Source organism: Molossus molossus, unplaced genomic scaffold (genome assembly GCF_014108415.1).
Source record: "Molossus molossus isolate mMolMol1 unplaced genomic scaffold, mMolMol1.p scaffold_m16_p_6, whole genome shotgun sequence".
Lineage (NCBI taxonomy): Eukaryota > Metazoa > Chordata > Mammalia > Chiroptera > Molossidae > Molossus > Molossus molossus.
In genome coordinates this window covers 22,655,533-22,674,612 of record NW_023425399.1, presented here as the reverse complement: position 1 = coordinate 22,674,612, position 19,080 = coordinate 22,655,533, and the positions used below count along the sequence as shown (strand labels likewise).

Below are 19,080 nucleotides of genomic sequence, written 5' to 3'. Positions count from 1 at the left end.
GGAAGAGAGAAATATCGATATGAGAGAGACACATCAACTGGCTGCCACCCACATGACCCCAACCAGGGCCGAGGACAAACTGCAACTGAGGTACGTGCCCTTAGCAGGAACCAAACCCAGGACTCTTTGGTCCACGGGCCAATGCTCTAACCGCTGAACAAAACCGGCCAGGGCAGTGCTAGTGTTTAATAAGAGAGTTCACAATTAAACAATTAGGGATATTTGGCTTTGAAAACTGGAAGGGCTGGCCACCTAGGGCCTGGATCCCTGCATGGCAAACCACCGCTGCAGCTACGCCTTTCAGACAGGGCGTGAGCTCCATTTTGCCACAGTCCCCACTACTCCATATTGTTTTGTCCATTTCCATTCAGTTGTGGTACTGGCCAGCCCCTCGAAAGCACCATGTTTCCAACCCCAAGCTAAGCCAGCTCTTTCCTGGTGCACACGTGCTGCCACCACCTCACCCATCTCCTACCCCAACAGCATTCCCCAAAAGCACCAGCAGGTACCATATGGCTCACAGCTCTGGGCCCCCTCCCCCAAAATTCTGGTTCCTTCTTAATCACACGGAACATTGTTCCTCCCATTTATTGCTTTGTTGTCCTAAAGATCAAAGTAATGTGTGTTCTTTTTGTAGAGCATTTGCAAAGTGTGGAAAGATGTAAAGAAAAAGAAAAAAAATCCATAATTGCACTAAGCAGCTTGGCATATGCTTCTGTTTATTTTTTCCCTGTGATTTCTCTTCTTTATGTCCTTGATATCATAATGCATACAGAGAATTATAGCAGGCTTAAAAAATTTTTTTTGCTTAACATTTTGTCATAGGCATTTCCTTCACTATCAAAAATCTTGTTTTGTTTTACAAATATAACTTTTATAGCCGTGTACTATTTTACCGTAGTTTACTTTAAGTCATTCCCTGATAAATGGCTATTTATGTTGTTTCCTATTGTTGGCAATTATAAACAACACTGCAAGGAACATATTTGTGTGCGGATGTTGGTCCAAATTTCTGATCATTTCCTTTTTACAACAGATTCCAAGAAAAGGAATTCATGGATCAAAGGACAAGAATATTCAGTAACTCTTAAAATATCTGGCCAAGCTGCCTTCTGCAAAGGCTGCTAATGTGGACACTGCCCAGTTCTTCATCTCAGGTACCCCTGTGGGTGGCACTGGACAGATGAGAATGGCACAGGCATAAGTTGAGGAAGACACTTCTCCCCAGTCCAACTTCCCCTCCGGATGTCTTTTGCTATGATCAAGTTTGAAACCCTGGAGCCACTTGCTGGGACCCAGCTCATTTATTTTATCTATTTATTTTTAAATATGTTTTCACTGTTTTTTTTTTAGAGAGAGAGAGAGAAACGTCAATGTAAGAAACATCGATCAGCAGCCTCCTGCACACCCCCTACTAGGGATTGAGCCCACCACCCGGGCACGTGCCCTGACAGGGAATTGAACTGGGACCTCTCAGTCCATGGGATGACGCTCAATCCACTGAACCACACCGGCAGGGCAGGACCCATCTCATTTAGTCATTTAGTCACTTGATCCTGTTTCACCCTCTACCTGGGGAAACAGTCTTGGTTACTGTTCTCTGGCCTCCTCCTCCTGCCTCCAGGGCTCCAGGTCTTTGAACCAAAGTTCTCCCTGGTGCCCAGTTCTGTTCGTGAGCTGGGACTTGAGTGTGCAAGCAACTCCTGGACGAACCGAAGCTGCCCTCTCCGTCACCACCATGCCCAAGGGATGGGCCGAAGGGGAAGCACACGATGGGGCCCAGGTGGAGGAACACAAGAGACTATCCGAGGTGACTGCTAAACCTGCTGCTCACGCACCAGAGCCCAGGCCAGAAAGGCCCTGCACCCTTGGAAACTCCATGCTTAGTAAAGAAGCCAGACAAAGAAGGACAACTACTGTGTGATTCCACTTCAGTGGAACATCTAAAACCGACACATTCACAGCGAAAGAAAGTAGAACAGAGGTTGTTAGGGATGGGGGTGGGGATGGGAAGTTATTGCTGTACACAGTTTCTGTTTGGAGTGATGAAAAGGTTTTGGAAATAGTGGTGATAGTTGCTCAGTTATGTGAATATAACTAATGCCACTGAATTGTACACTTAAAATTATTAAAATGTCAAGTTTTACATTATAAATATTTTACCAGAATGAGGGGAAAAGTCCACCGCAAACAAGGGGGAGAGAACCGCCTCCAAGGGGGAAGGGAAGTTCCTACTTGGCAAGGATGGCATTGGGCCTGCAAAATGGGGTCCTTGCAGAGGGGCCTGGGGATGGGGCGTGCTCTTTTGGGGCGGTGTACACCTAACAACTGCACAGCCTAAATAACATCTCTTACTACATTTTATAAAAGTGAAGAACTTTGTTTAGTTGTATAAAGCTGTGTTGTCACATACAAAATTTTTGTGTCCTTTGATGAAGATCTTTGTTCTTGAGGAAGAGGTAAATGCCTCAGAAACTGGCTTGAATGGACCAAACTTTTTTTTCTTAGAGAACTCCTCTTGGTTCGGTGCAGAAGGGCTCTCTGACACAAGTGTCCATCGACCCCTTTGGCACAGACACCAGCACTGTGGGAAACTAAGAGGTGTCCCGGTGTCCTCGTGACCTCTTCTCCTTGCTGCCCCACAGTCAACCCAGACTTGACCTGGCACCCCAAAACTGATGGCGGGGTGGGGGGAGGTGTGTGAGGCAGACAGGTCCGGTCACTCAAAAATGCCATGGTTCCTGTTTCCACACTATGGGTCTTCAGATGGAGAATTCTGCCGTTTCCATTTCATTTCCTCAAAGATGGGGTTTCTGGTGAAAAGCTGTTAGACAACACAGCATGTGAGAAGCCCCGCCCCCCCACCTAAGGGACTCCTGAACAGAGCCGCAAATGAAGACCTTGGTCATCCACAAGAGCTGGGCGCTGTGTTCTTTTGTTGATGGTCACCCATGTCCTGCCTGAAATGCCACAGCTGCTTATGAGGAAGTCTCTTTAACAAAGCCAGGGACAGCCTGGTTTAGAATAGAAAAGACACGCTGGGTGGGATGGCACGCTCGGACGGCAGAAGGGTTCTTCCTTGGCCTGTTCCTTCCCCAGCGTGTCCACAGATCAGAAACCACTTCTGCCCTGGCCGGTTTGGCTCAGCGGTTAGAGCGTCGGCCTGCGGTCTGGAGAGACCCGGGTTCGGTTCCCGCTAAGGGCACGTACTTCGGTTGCAGTTTGTCCCTGGCCCTGGTTGGTCGTGCGGGTGGCAGCCACTCGATGTGTCCCTTCACGTCAATGTTTCTCTCTCTCTCTCCCTTCCTCTCTCTCCCTCCCACTCTATCTGTACAAAAAAATATCCTCGGGTGAGGATAAAAAAAAAGAAACCACTTCTGGTGCCGGAGGTGAGCAGGAGGCCTCAGAAGGAAGAGGCGGGAGCCTGGTCTGGGAAAGCTGGGACATCCTGACGCACACACACCCATCAGGGATCCGTGTGCAGGGAAATGCTTGCGTCTGCAGTTCCAGAAATGAGAGTTCTGTCGGGGAGGCAGGACCTTGGCTGGCAGGGGACCTTCTGGGTGAGGAAATGCACCAGGGAGCTGGCTGTGGGAGGTTAGAGCTGAGCAGTGGGGAGCCCTGGGGCTCTGGAGGTGATAAATGTCGCACACACAGGATCAGCTTAGCAGGAAAGAGGTAGGAGCAGGGGCCAGTGGGAGTCTGTGGAGGAGTCAGGCGCTCACAGGTGAGATAAATGCCAGGATGGGGGATGAGCTAAGATGGGCACATGAACAAGGACAAGTGGCTTCCTTGGGCTTTGCTGAGACAGGCCAGGCCCCTGCTGTGATCGAGACGTACAGGGGCCATGCTCAAGCCACCACGAATAAGCCAACACCACTGGTGAGTCAGGAGCTAGCAAGGGTCACAGGGCTGAAATAATGAAGCAGGCTGCTGGTGAGCGAGGCAGAGGAACCACCCAAAGAAATGTTTCAACCCCTCCTTGCCAAAGAAAACTGAAACCAGCCCAAGCGCAAGACCTAGTTTTACAGGCCTTGAGAATAACCAGCGATGCAGAGACTTTCCCGAGGCCAAGCCACGCGGGCCGAGCTGAGTGCTGACCTCCCCAGCTGGGCTCCCGCGGCACCGTCAGTGCGAATTTCCACGGACCAGTGGCCTCGGTTTCTCCGGGTGGAACGCAAGGTGGCAGTTACCACGGGCTTCGCCTGAGGAGTGGAAGAGCCCCTTGGCTCTCGGTGCCAGTGGCACGAGCTGTCCTAGGCAGGGCCAAGCGCTGCAGGACGTGTGTGTGAGGAAGGCCTGGCACAGAGCAGCCCTGAGCCCGGCCAGCCTGTTGCGGGTCTTAGATTTGGAATAGAGATTGAGGCCTGGGGCCAACCCAGAAGGTGATGAGAAAACCTCCTTAGGAGGGAATGAATCAGCGGGTCAGCAAGTCTTCCAGGAGCACTGATATGTGAGCCTTCAGAGTGGGGAGGGGAGGGGAACCCCGTAGGTACAGTCCCTGCACTCGGCAGGGTGGGACTGATGGCGAGTCCATTAGAGCCCAGAGGAGAAAGAACCCAAGGCAGCTCTGTGGAGAGAGGGGTCTGGACAAGACTGCGATTCACTCCTCTGCTGACAGCCACGGAGCACTTGCCAGGAGCTGGACGCAAATCCTCCTGCTTGGTGCTCCCAAGAAGTCCATGTGGTGGGTGCCAGCATTAACACCCCCTCTCACAGAAGAGTCAACGGCACGTGGAGGGGCTATGCGATCTCCCACGTCAACCAGCAAGGGAGGATGAGAGCCAAGAGGGGACAGGCCAGCAAGCCGGCCAGCATGGAGCCTCTGCAGGGGGTCTGGGGGAGCTAGACTCGAGGGGGTTGGAAACCACACAGGGGAGTTTGGGCCTGGTTGCAAAGCAGCCTCCATCTGAGTGGACGACTGTTGCGAGGAAGAAGCCTTTCTATAGGTAACTGGCATTGCCCACTGCTAACTCCTAGCTTGCAGCCATGCAAACAGTATTTTGTCACATCAGAGAAAACAGAAACATGACCCCAGAGACCTTGTCCCCAGGAGCTGGGGCTGGTGTGAAGGCACACGGTTTCATTTTCTGTCTCCTCTCCACCTGGACTTGCTCAGGGGCTGGTAGAAGAGCAGGAGTTGGGAGGCCCTGGAATTTCCCATCCTTGGACTTCCTGGTCCTCAGCAGCCGCTTTTGTTTGTGCTCCTGGCGCTGGGGGAGGGCCTGGGACTGTCCAGAGCCCCACACTGCCGGGGACAAACCGCTGAGCAAGGAAGGCTGCTTTGCTTCCTTTCTTTCTTTCTAACACTCGGTCAGGAAGCGAGTCCTTCTCCCAAAAGCCCCTCCAGAAGTCTCCATCCTGTTCCCTATCCCCCTCCTGCCCCACCTTCCTGGGACAGGAACACAGGACCTGCCTCTGTGGCAGCTGCAGGCTCGACTGCCCTGTGGGCGGGTGGGAGGGGGAGGAGGCAGGGCTGGCGTGGCAGGGGTGCCTGTGCAAGAGGGGTAGGTGCAGCTGACCGCATCCAGAGAGGCCAGCATGGCGGGCAGACAGATCTCCAGGCTCTCAGCTGGGGCAGAAGGGAGAACCTGCCAGCTGGCGAGGGTGGTCCAGGCAGCGAATGCCTCTGGCCATTAAGCAGACAGGGAAGCCTTTCAGATTTGAAGGCTCTGCTCTGGCAGCTGCCAGGAACCAGGTTGTAGAGCCAGGGTGCTCACCTGGGTGGGGTGACTGATTGTGTGTCTCCCCACGGGATCGCCTGGACATGGACAGTCTTGTGTCTGGGCTCCGTATGGAACAACATGGGGTACGGGCTGCTGTTCCCACTGCACCAGGCACCCTACAGAACACGGCTGTTTAATTCGGCTGCATCCTCACAACGGCCCCAAGAAGAAAGTGCTGATGAGAAGATAAATTCTCTTGCCTTCTGGGGACCTCAGACAAGTGATTTCACCATGACACCTCTCTGTGCCTCATTCCTCAGCTGTAAATCAGGACAGACACCTCACAGGCTCGTAGGCGAGGTTCAGAGAGGTCCTCTAACCTGCTGAAGGACACATGGCAGAGCACAGGGTGGCACAGCCAGGCTTGCCCGACCCCAAACTCACGCCCTTCCGTGGGCCGTGCTGTCTCCTGCTCCCTCGGCCTGTCCTCTCCCTGCCTGGAAAGCTCCACTCCTGGGGACAAAGAAGTGGCACTCCACCCAAGGACAAGCAGGGAAGGGCAAGGCACAGCCTCACTCTGTCTGCCCTCTGTCCCGCCTGGAGCAAGCCCCTGGAAAGACAGGCTCCAGCCCAGAGCCCACAGAGCTGGTTTATATTCTAGGCGGCTCCTTCCAGGCTGTGTGCTCTCTCCCTCTCCCCCTCCCTCCCCCTCCGCCCTCCCTCCTCCTACCCTTGGGTGGGGGCATGGTGATGGCAGCAGGAAGAAGAAACAGGCTGCCGCTGTGCTGGCATCGCCCTCCCACCACGCGGAAGCCCACCGATGAGGAATGGGGGAGGTGAGAATGTCCTCCACAGCAGCAGGGAGCACGGAGCAGCAGAGATGGAGCCTGCAGACACCCCAGAGCAGCCCACAAATACAGCTCCCTTGGCCTTGCCTCTGTTCCCCCAGGGGAATGGATTTCGTGTCTGACTACCCTAGTTGCTATGGAAACAATCAGGACAGAACAGGAAGGGACAGGTGGATGGGTGGGCACCCCTGGGACCCAGACCCGGGCAGGGGAGGAAGTGCAGCAGGGAAAGCCCTCCTGGCCTGTCTGCAGGTACCACATGCTGTCCTGGCCCAGGGGTTGCAGCCAGACAGCCAGGGCCAGGCCACATCTGCCAGGGGCCTCCCTCTAGCATCCAGTGTTATCACAATAACTGCAACAGCCACAGGTGGTCACTCCTCCTGCATGGTAGCCCTGCGCCAGGTACAAAAGTAACTCTCAGACCTCATCAGCCCCTGAGGGGTCTACCATTATCATGGCCATTTCACAGGTGAGGAAACTGAGACTCCGAGAGATGAAGTCACTTGTTCAGGACACACGTCTGCTGAGCTGCAGAGATGGGATTTGAATTCATCTCGTGTGGCCCTGGAGGCCCTGCTCTTACACCAGGAACCAACCCAGCACTAATAAGGGATCAACCAGATTTGTTCCTGTCCCTCAAGCTTTAGAAGCTGTCTGATGTACTGAGGATGCAGCCACGGCCTAATGGCCCCACGGGCAGGAACGCCTCTGGGTCTGATGGGTTGGCTGGTGTCAGAAGTTGCTCCTGTACATCAGGGACAACCAAAATGAGGTGGAAACCCCACTCGACTCCTGTGCTCCAGTTGCTCTGTGGTTGCCTGCTAGGGCTTCATTGTTGGTTTTCTCTTCCCCAGATTTGGAAGATGCCACGTGAGTCAATGGCTCACCCTTTATTCCAAGTCTATTTCCATCCTCAGGAAAAATACTCATGGACTTCAGCAACCTTTGCAGGCCTGATGCCCAGGAATCGCCCACCTGGACACCATTTCTCAGGGCTCAGTTATATCACACCAGTCAAACGACGTGGCCCATCTCACCGACCACAGCCACCTGAGCAGAAATGGACCCAAGATTTACTGGAGACCTCTGGGACATTCAGGTAAGGAGTGCGGGGGGACCAATGTGGTCTTTGCTACATCTCCCTCTGTAGGGCAGAGCTGGAGAGCATGGATGTTGGTCCAAAGGATCAGCTTTGGCTGGTCACAAGTGCTCTGGACATTTTAAGTTCTGACCAATCCCTCTAGATTTCTGGATTGTGCACAAGGAGAGACAGATGTTTAGGGACAACCTACTCCTGGCAGGTGTGTGGCTACAGGGTGTGAAGGCTGTACTCTGTCCTACAAAAGCTATTAGTGGGGTCAGCAGGACCAAACTCATGGGGACACCTCTAAGGGTAAGACCTGGGTGGCAAGAATTACAGATTTTAACCCTGGCTGGTTTGGCTCAGCAGTTAGAGCATTGGCCTGCAGACCAGAGAGTCCCAGGTTCAGTTCCTGCTAAGGGCACGTACCTGGGCTGCGGTTTGTTCCCAGCCCAGGTTGGGGTCGTGTGGGTGGCAACCACTTGAGGTGTCTCTCTCACATTGCTGTTTCTCTCTCTCTCTTCCCCCCTTTCTCCTTCCTGCTCTATCTGAAGATAAATGCAAAAATGTCCTCAGGTGAGGATTAAAAAAGGAAAAAGAAGAATTACAGTTTAGGGAATGGGCAAGGTGGACATTTGCATCCAAACCTTGGTGAGAGAAGAGATGGGGCCTGGGCCTTGAAGTGCAGTACGAACATACTGTTGAATTTCAGTGAAACTTGACTTAAAAAAAGTTAGGTTCTCTGGGCAGCCCCAGGGACTCACATTGGCCTCTGGGAACTGTGACAACGGCTGGAACCTGGACCGTGTGCTTTCCTGTCTGTGCTGGCAAAGGGCAGGCCCTACTGGTGGGAGAGTCTCTCCTCGCACCCCCCCCCCCCAGGAGCCTCCAGCATGCCCACCTCCTCCCCTACCTTTGGGCTCCAGGCCATTGGAATTAAAGTGCATCCTCTTCTGACACTCTGTGCAGCTCATCAGGAACCGGGTAACAGCCTCTCGTGGAAGGAAGGCGTAGGTCTCTGCGATCTGGGGGAGAGAGGAGATTCGCTTGTTATATGCATCCGTGGGGAGGCTGCTTAGTCACTGGGTCAACAAGGGCTGTGCTTTGGTGGCAGGCATTTGGCCCTTGCCAGGATGGGCAGGGATTTGAGGAGCAAGGGGCAGATGTCCTCGATTCTCAGCCATGGAAATGAGTCAGAGCATTTTATTGCTGTTACTGAAAAATGAGCTTATGAGCATTGGTCTAGAGTAGGATGAAACCGTGTCCCCTCCTAGAGATGGATACACTGAGACCCATTTATATGTCCACAGTCTCTGGCCTGTAAACAGAATTCAAGGTTTGGGGATGAGCTGTGAAAGGCTGATGCCAAAGGATCAAATTTTTCAAACTGGACAGGCTCTTAGGACCCCCATGTCCCAGGTTAGAGTACGAGGCCCAGGGAGGTGAATCCACTGGCCAAGGTCACAAAGCTCCCTAGAGGCAGTGCCAAACTGAAGCCCATGTTCCAGGGCACACCACCCCAAACCAGCCTCCAGAGGGCCTCCCCTACCTACAGAGAAGAGAAAGGGGGTGTGGGAGAGAACACAAGAAAGAGGCTGGGTGGGGGAGTGGGGAAGGAGGTGGTGCGCCAAGGAGTCGGCCCTCTCCTTCTGCTCTGGGTTTTAGGAAACCCACTGGCCCCGGTTTGGGTGCCTGAGGGGCCCGGTGGGACCTCTGAGGCTCGGGTTCCCTGTCTGAGGCGGCTCTCTGCCCAGCTGCTGGTTTTTGCCTATTTCCCAGAGCCCGGGCTCTCCCACTCTTCTCCACTAAGGGGCAGCACCACCCCAGCATTCTACAGTCCTCGCCGCAGCCCAGCCAGGAAAGTTGGCCAAGCTGCTCTTTGGGGATGCACAAGCGCCCTGCTCCGTGCCTGTGGTGGCCAGGGGGCTGAGTAGGGTAGGGTGGAGTGGGTGGGTGGGGGTGGGAATGTAGGAGGCCTGGGTGCCCAGGCCATGGCCAGGAGGCCCTCAGAGGATCCGCTCATGTGCTCCCAGCTCAGCTGGCCTGTGGAGCACCAGGGTCCACTCCTGCTTGGCAGCAGGCTGCAGAAGCAGAGTTAATTCTGGTGACACAATTGTTATTTCTCAGCTGATTTGATGCTCTGCGGAGCAGGCCAGCTCCTTGATGAGTTATCTCCCTTCCAAATTCCCTGTCTGATTGCCTTCCTTTGGAGGTCAGGCACAAGGGCAAAACCCCGGTCTCTGATTGGAGCTGGTGGGTGGGAAGGTGACGGTCAGCCATGCACCAGTCCTACTTGGATGTAGGGGCCCGAGGGATGGGAGCTGTCCTGCCACTCACATGCACATCTTCATCCCAGCCTGAAGCTGCCTGGAAGTCTTAGGGGAGAGAGACCCTCTCCGGCTGCAGGGTTGGGAGGGTGGGCCCTGCTGAAGGGCTAATGGCTGTAGGAGTAAATTGGCAAGAGGGAAGGGTATCTGCTGGGCAAAGCGGAGGGCTATGGCTAACTTGGGCCAACAGATGACCCTGTCGGTGCCTGAGGTGTGGCATTCCAGGCTGGGCCTCAGAATTGCTGAGCAGAGGACTTGGGGAGGAGGATTGCAGTCTGCTGGGAAAATGAAGGAAAATTCATACCATAGGGACAGCCCTACTTCTCTACCCAGTGCTCACCTACCACTGGGCAGAGAAACCATTTTTACAGGGCTCAGAGGGCCTTCCTGGCCTGACTATTCTGCCGAGGGTTGCCTTTTGGCCTGCTGAGGGTATAGGGATGGTTCCCAGAGAGGGCTCTGACCAGGGGCCAGAATGGTGGCCCCAGCTCTCCTGGCCTTGCAGAGACCCAGCTGTATGCAAAGGCTGGTGGAGTGCCACATGCAGGGCGAGTGCTGGGTGCATCCCCTTCTGACCCTGTTCTCCAGGGGGAAGAAGGGGTGGACCAAAGGCAGATTGGTAAGAAGTCCTTGGAGCTGTTTGAAGGCCAGGGAGGAAGCCCTGCCCTGCACGGCTGGAATGTCTGCAGCCTTGCTAAGAGCTCCCTGGGGAGTCAGCCCAGCTCTGCACTGCTGTAGGGACCCGCACGGAGGAGGATGCCTCCCTGCACTGGGGCCCGCAACCTTTTGTGGGCATCTTTTGGTTCACCCTCCTGGCTTGTGCAAATAAAAAATGGAACCCCCATTTCTATTCGACTGCATGGACACCCAAGGCCACAGGACCACAGGTTGAATTGAAACGAGGCGGACGATCTCAGTGGGTGCTCTAGTCAGTAGGGTGGTGGTTTTCGGGTAGTTTTAGAGCTACAGGCACTGTTCTGGAAATAGACTCTTATGCTGAAGCCCCAACACGAAACAGATAAAGATAGAGCTGCTGTGTGTAAGGAGAGGAAGCGCCCGGACCCTGTCTCTACCTAGCTTCCCTCAGCTGCGCTGGGCAGCCGCTACCTTGCTCTACTTGGGGTCTCCTGCCTGGACCCTGGGACCCATTCACGAATTTGCCTCTTATGTTCTTTCTAGTGGTAAAAACTAGAGAGATTTTGCTGGCAGAAAGAGCAGAAGCTATTTGCAGAGTCGCTGACTTGTAAGGCTCCATTTCGCTCCCCAACTCAGAGGCCGACAAAGACAGATGAGGCCAATTGAGGGGATTTGCACCACTTTACAAGATCCTTCTTCTGCCCTGTGGGTGGATTAGCACGTGGTGGGCCTGGAGTAGCTTCTGACCACATCTGGCCCCGACTCCAAAGTGGTCCGGGCATCCAGATCCGGACTCTGGAACCCAATGTAGCCTACCATCACTCTGGGGGCAAGGGAGGAAGCCAACGGGTTCACTCTAGCCCAGATGGGTGCACACACCAGAAAAGCACCTTAAAAAAGGACCAGCCCTCACTGTGGGTTCAGGGAACTTTGTAGACCTGCTTGGAACCCAGACCCCGGCGTGGGCAAGATCTCCTGGGTTCCTCGGGCCCTCTGCTCACACTGCACCAGAGGTAACAAGTAAGGTAGGGCTTCGTACTCAAAGTGGAAGTCCCCCTGCATTAGCCATTATAAATGGCCATCTAGCTTTTGCTCATATACTCACAGCTTCCGAAAGCTCATTACCTGATCCTGACCCACTGCTGAACAGTGGTAGATGGTAGAAAGTCCTTTTTCCTACTGAACAATGCGCCTCCTTTAATGCCCTGAATGAGTTTATCCATCTCCTTTCCAGTCCCCTGCCTCCCACAGCCACCCCAGGCCTGTAAGATCCGAAAGTCCCAGGTGCCCTGGAGATGATGAGGCAGTCCCAGGATTCAGGTTTGGCAAAACACAGAGACAGGTCCCCAAACACCTCAGCCAAGAGCCTGGCGCAAAGCCGAAGGTGCAGGCTGAGCCTCCGCGGCCAGCAGCAGTTTCCTTGGAGCTCCCCTTCCACAGACCCCGACTCGGGGGCACGGCCACCAGTGAGGCTGAAGGACTAGGCTTGGATGGAAGAAACGGCAGCAGATGAAAAGAGGAGAACAAAAACACCCAGGCACCACCCCCACTCCCCAGGAAGAAAAAGGGTGGCATGGAGAAGGGTGACAGATGGGGAGAGGGGGAAGGGAGAGGAGGCACACAGGGGAGGAGGGAGGTGCCGTGGCCCCCTTGGCCTCACACCCACTGCAGGAGGGCCCTGGCCTGCTCCACTCAGCCTTGGCCCTGCTGCTGAAATTCCAGCTCTGTGCGCAGCCCAGCTGGCTTGCCGCCAGTCATGTGCCAGCTCCAGGCTGGGCAGCGGGAAGTGGGGCACGCGGCGGGCATATGGACGAGAAGCCAGGAAATGCAGAGCAAAGCCTGGACGTCCACTTGGCCCAGAGATGCAAATGCTGCCAGGACCAGCCCGGCTCTGCCCACTGCACAACATGGAGGCCACAGCCCTGGCCCTCGTACATATCCAGGGAGTGCCTGCAGGTGAGGCTTGGTGCTGGGCACCAAGGGGACCCGGGAAATCACATGGTCTGGCTGGCTCAAGCCCATCTACCTGGACAACAGCATGTCATTGGCCTTACTAGCTGACCACAGGGGTTTGTGCAAAGGCAGGAGGTACAGCAGTCAGGATGCAGGCTCTGGGGCCAGCTGCCTGGCTCTGCATGTCAGCTGGGTGACCTCAGGCAGATTATACATCTCTCTGAGCCTCATTTTCCTCGTCTGTAAAATGGGGATAACAGCACCTGCTTCATACATACAATTTTCATATGTGTAAAGGCTCAGAGAGTTGGTGCATGGGAAGTGCTGAGCACAGGGCCTGGCACATGCTACCTGCCCAGCACCGGCAAACTTAACGCTGAGCAGATGTGCTGGGTCTCGCTGATACCAAAGGGCCCACATTGGCTCCAGCCTGGGTGTTCTTTCCTTCACCCATGACCCTTTGGTGGAAATACCCTCAGAACTCCCTTCCCACAAGTTTTCCACATGTACTGAGAAGAAGGAGAGGTGGGCCTGCTTCCTCAGCCTGATCCCTCATCTCTCTGAGGTCCTTGGCACAAGGGTCCATCTTTAAGACTCATTTAGGGCAAAGGCCATCTTCTGAGGAGAAGGACACATCAGATTGTTGGACATTTCTTGTTTAATTCTCACCCAAGGATGTGTTTTTATTGGTTTGAGAGAGAGAGACAGAGAGACAGAAAGACAGCCAGACATCTATTTGAGACAGAAACATCGGTTGGTTGTCTCTCATATGCTCCCCAACCAGGGATCGAACCCACAACCTGGGTATGTGCCCTGACTGGGAATTGAACCTGCAACCTTTTGCTGCTCAGGACGATGCTTCACCCAACTGAGTCACCCAGCCAGGCCAGATTGTTGAATATTGATTTATTTATTCATTCATTCTTACTCCTCACCCGAGGATATTTTTCCATTGTTTTTTTGTTTGTTTTATTTTTAGATAGAATGGAAGGGAGGGAGGAGGAGGAGGAGAGAGAAACATCAATGTGAGAGAGATACATCGATTGGTTGCCTCCTGCATAGCCCCAATTGGGGCCGGAGATTGAAATGGCAACTCAGGTATGTGTCCTTGACTGGGAATTGAACCCATGACCCTTCAGTCCATAGGCCAACACTCTACCTGCAAAGCCAAATAAGCCAGGGCAGATTGTTGGATTGTAAAAAATCAGGCTATATGGAGAAATTATAGATTTACACAGGCCACCTCCACTACAGTCCAAGGCTATCTATACAAAGAACTTGGGATGGGAGGGGTGTCACTTCTGCCTTGGGTGGAGAAGCCTGGTCACAGAGGGGCAGGTCTCTAGGAAGCCAAAGAGAAAGTCAGCACCAAGGGGCCATGAAGACACTGGCTGACTACCTCTCAGGTGCTATGTGACTTTAGACAAGTAGCTCAACTCTCTGGGTCTCAGTTTCCTTAACTGTAAAATGGGACCACAGTTTATCACAGGACTGCCGTCAGGCTTAAATGAACATAAGGTGCTTGGCTTTACTGTTTAGTGGTGGGCACTGGACACATGGTTCAAAGCTGTGCATAAGCCATGGCGATGAGGGTCAAGGGGGAGATGGGACAGGACACAGGCAGGCCCCCAGTGCTTGGGCCACCATCCCTCTGCCTCCCCATGTGTGACATTTCCCACCTTTAGCAATCTAACCTTCTCTGCTCCCTTCTGTCTACCCAAAGCTTCGAATGCTGGCTTACTTGCCAACTTCTCCATGAAGACCCCTGGCTTAGTGCAGTATCTGGAGGCACCTCTGCTGAATACCCAGGTACCTAGGTTCTTGTTCCCTCAAAGCTAGTCGTAGGGACATTTCTGGTTTTTTTTTTTTTTATGTTTTGGTTTGCTCTCGGAACTCCCCACCCCAAATCAAACTGATTTCCTTCAGGCTGGGGACCAGGTCCTCAGACTTTCCCTGGGGAACTCCCTGTACTGACTTCACAGGGCAGTAGGGGATCAAAAAAACACACACAGAAAGCACTGAGGACAGGCCTGGCACCCAGTAAATGCCAGGGAAGCGTTTGCCCTTACGATTGTTATTATCTAGCCATCCCCCACGGCCAGGCCAGCCGCAGAGCAGGCTGTGAGGGGCTTGGGGGAAATGAGGGAAGCAGAAAAGGGGAGAGAAGGGCTTCCCTCCTGCCCCCTCCCTCTCCTCCCCTCCCTCTCACTCCCTTCAACCTGCTTTTCCTTTGTGCTCAGACCACAGAACCCGCCCCCTGGCCCTGTGAGCCATCTCTGGCTGCCATGCCCTTGCCCTGTGCCCCCCTGGGTCCCCAAAGGCCATTTCATCACGCCTCAGCTCCCTGCCCCCCCCCCCCAACATGTGCGGAGCCCATGGCCTCCTGCCAAGGCCTGGGGCTGCCAGCAGAGGCAAAGGGACAGAAATCTCACCGCTCGGTAGGTTTTCTTCTGCCCAGCGTGCTTGGGGGCTTTGCCTGGCTCCGCTGAGCTCTCCACATGCATCGAGTAGATGATGTCAAAGAAATCTTCCACCACAGCGACCCGCTTCAGAGAGATGCCCTCCGGCTCCGACAGGCCATCTGCCCCCTGCGACAGGGTGGACAAGCTGTGTTAGTGTCAGGGATGATGGCGGGGTGAGAGCTGGGCCCTGAGGATGAGTGGTGGGTCGGGGGCAAGACAATGCTGTTCCCTGACCCCAACAAGGCCTCTGATGATAGATGGACGGGAAGGGCTAGAGGTGGAAGGGACCCACTGAGAGGGCCCCAGGGAGGGGTACCAGAGTCAGGGTGGCTGCTGCTACTAAATCTACCAGGAACAATGGGCAGGGAATGACAACAACAAAAATACAAATTAAAAAACCAGAGGCTCCACGTTCACAATTTCAGACAGATTGTGCCAGACTCAGCTCTCGAATCACACGCTGTGCCAAGACCATCCTGGAAGTCTCTGGGGAGGGGGGAGTGCTAAATAGATGCGGCCCCATCAGGAACTCGCCAATTAACAGTAACCTTTCACTGTGGTCCTGGGCTGGGGGCCCAGGGGACTGGCTTGGATCACCTGGGTGACTCCTGCCTCCACCCTGGCCTTTCAGAAAAGCTTTTCACCACTGCTGGTCCTCCCCACTCCAGCAGCTGAGCGCCAGCCACGGCACCTGGGCTCTTTGTGTGTAGCGTAGAGAATAACAGACATGAGGCCACGTGGAGGTGGCAGGGCCGCATGGGCAGGGTGGCCATGCCCCCCACTCTTGTCAGGCTGGCATAGTGCTGTCAGCTGGCCCTGACAAGGTGTGCCAGGGTTGAGATGGGCCCTTCAGTAAAAGAGCTGCAGGGCCAACACCTGTCCTCTCCCACTAGTAGGGCTGGGCTGGAGAGGCAGGGAGACTGCAGGGTGTGAGGCTGGGGGATGTGAGCATGGGGCAGGGTCTTTAAGGGAGCAGACTGCTCAGTGTCTTCCTTATTCACAGGGCAGAGGCTACTCACAGCCTCAGGTGCGCCTGGCTCTCAGCCATCATCTCTCTAAGGGAAATCTTGGAGGGCTCTGGGGGCTTCAAAGATAAAGAGGAAGCTGGGGCATGATTTGGGAAAAAAGGCTTTTCTCTAAAAGTTCCTGAAACGCAAATTTCCAAGATAAGTCTTCCCCAAGGGATCCTGCTTAAGAACTGTCAGCTTTTGAGGGTGTGGGCTTCATCTATTAGCTCACAGCTGTCTCCCTAGCTCCTAGAACAATGCCTGGCACACAGCAGACTCAGTAACTACAGACTGACTGACTGGTTACAAGTGGCAGACAGGCAGGATCGTTTAGACACATCCTTCCCTGCTATGAATTAAGGCCCCATCACTTAGGTGGCTGTGTGACCCTGAGCAGTTATTTTGCTTCTCTGAGCCTCAGATTCTTTATCTGGAAAATAGGATAACAGAAGCACCTTTCCCGTGAGCTACGAAGAGGAATACATGAGATACACGCGTAGCACTTAGCACCAATCCAGCCCATAAGGTGCCGCTGGATCAATATCATCATTAAGAAGTGCTGTGCCCTTGGCCAAGTTTCTCCTAGCTACGCTAGGGCTGGAGAGCACCAGCCTGGGAGGTTGTCAGGGTCAGAACTGGCCTGCGGTGTGGCGGCTGGTAAGTGGCACAGCTGGCTTAGTACTCCAGTCTTTGCAGTCTGAGGAGAATAGAAGCTGTGCTAAGTGGGATCCTGGCTCACAACACATTCTGGCCAGAGGCAGGGTTTAGTTTTAATTCAGCAACTTTCCCAATGTGCCATAATGTGCGAACAGGGTTGTCTCTCTGCCAGTGACCCACTTGAAAGCAAATGGGGGAGGAAGGGCATCTGGGCATCTGGGGTGTAGGGTACCAAACCCCAGAGCTAGGGGGCAGCGTATGTGAGTGGTGACCATGAGTGGTGACAGCACTGGTCCTGTACAGGCAGTCTTGCCAATGCTTCCTTCCTGGTCAGGATCCATTTCAGCGGGGACTTCTCAGATAGCAGCACCCATATGGTGTGTGTGTGTGCTCACTGGTCCTGCTTCCTTGTTATGAAGCTGGGGGCACCTTCTTCAACCTCCCTGAGCTCCACTTATGAGGTGAGCTTCAAAATTCCATGACTCTTATGCTCTTAAATTCTCTCAGGAGTTACTGGTTCCTTTTTCTTGGGGGTGTCTGAAGTCCCCCTCTGAAGTTCCGGACCATCTGTAAACAGGGCTTATCAGTAACTAAGTCAGTCATTTAGCAGACTTGCAACTACCCAGCATTTTGGGGATCTTCTGTGACAGAGTTGGATGGGACAAATATTATGACAAATCAGTAATAAGATACTTCTAACCAGAGGTTCATATTGGCAAAAACAAACAAAATAACCTTAAGAATGAAATTAATACTGGGTTTCCATTTCTCGATCAGATGGTGGTTATACAGGTGTGTTCAGTTTATAAAAAGTCGCTAATCTGAATACTTATAATCTGTGTACTGTTCTGTATGTCTGCTAAGACTTAATTTTAAAAATGTATATTTTAAAAGTATAGTGGATAGTTCCACATATTGATCATCTGAAACCAGAGGCATAATGATGGATTTAGCTTCTTAAAAGTGAATAGCCCTTAGTTCCCATAAAATTGGTTCAGGAAACAAATACTCCTGGAAAAGTATCTGTGGGAAGGAATGGAGAAAGAAAATCTGGTGGAAGACACTATTTTAGGCAGGTGAGATGGAAAGTGCTCCCTAATCAGGTTGGTGACCTTGGACAGATCACTCCTTGACCTCTTAGAACTCAGTTTCCCCACCTGTGAAATGGGCCAAAAAAGTCCTAGTTGGATGCTCCAAGGATTACATAAGAATATACATCAGGCACTTGACACGTACAGGATTATAAATGTTCCTCTCTTCCCTTCAGACCCACTGAGTTTGAACATTTCATGTTTAGGAATCTGCTCTTATCTCTGGTCCTGCTCATCCATTCAGGCAATAGAACAGGACCCCCGAGGTCAATACCCACCACAACAAGAGATGCATAATCTCATGTAAGTCCTAAATCACATGCTAAGGCTGTCACACAAACTTGGAATAAGCTTTCCTAAAGTCGAGGTGTAACTAGCCAACCTGGATTAAACAGTAAAACACTGCCCAGTGCCTATCCTGTCCGTCCCAGCTTCCGCTCCATTCTTAGGTGGACGCCGGTAAGCAGCAGCTTGGTACCTGGCCCAATGTGACCATAAAGCTACTCCAGAGAAACTCTTCAGGGGAGCATTTTAAAAAGCCCCCTGTTTAAAAATTGACTGTGATGTCCCCTGATGTTCAAACCTGGGTCCTGTGATTGGTCTATCTCAACTGCAGAGATGTACACAGGAAAGGAGAGGGCCTACAGCAACCATAATTCAACCCACAAGGTATGCAGAGCCACACCTTGAACTGTCCTCTGCTGAGCTGTGGCCACCTGGACACCATGTGTGCTATACCCTAAGGGAAGAACACCAGGATATCTGCGTGGCCTTCAAGGAGAACCCTGGCAGGAGAACAAAGAAATCCCACGGCAGTCACGTGCCACAGACATCTCTGCCATGCCCTGCTTCCATACAGGTAATAACCTTCATGCTAAATGCTGAAGGAGAGGCATGCCTTCCCTAGCTAAGCACAGCTCTACAAGGCAAGAGCTGCTAATTAAGGGAGCGGAAAGCACCCTTCCCATAGCCTTGGGATGCCCCTGCCAACCACTTCCGCTTTGTACCCAAATGAGCTTAATCTAATCCATTGCCCTCAACACACTGGGCCCTAGATTGACAGAGGAAGCTCACTTTATTTACAGGCTGGATGAAGAGGGGACCCGGAGCCTCCTGACTATCCGAAGCTTTCTGGGAACACCAACCAGGAGTGATGGCATGGAACCCTGCAGCACCTCATGGGAAAAACCATGAGAAAAACACATGGTCAGTTGCGGAAAACCAACCTCTGGGGCCTTCCTGCATGGGGAAGAATATCACCATGGTAACACACTTCATCCTTTGGAACCAGCCAACTCCAAACAGCCGGCCAGACCCAGGCCAACAAAACCCAGACACCACAATCGTTTTTA

At 53.2% G+C, this 19,080-nt stretch overlaps 1 protein-coding gene across 1 annotated transcript in view; it reads right to left on the bottom strand.

The window, feature by feature from the left end:
* NOL4L (nucleolar protein 4 like) overlaps window positions 1–19,080 on the bottom strand; it is a 122,063-nt gene that overhangs the window by 58,751 nt on the left and 44,232 nt on the right. Inside the window, exons 2-3 of the mRNA XM_036244918.1 lie at window positions 14,944–15,099; window positions 8,509–8,620 (exon numbers count right to left, since the gene is read on the bottom strand). Of these exons, the coding sequence (XP_036100811.1) occupies window positions 8,509–8,620; window positions 14,944–15,099 (268 nt within the window). The remainder of the gene's footprint in view (window positions 1–8,508; window positions 8,621–14,943; window positions 15,100–19,080) is intronic.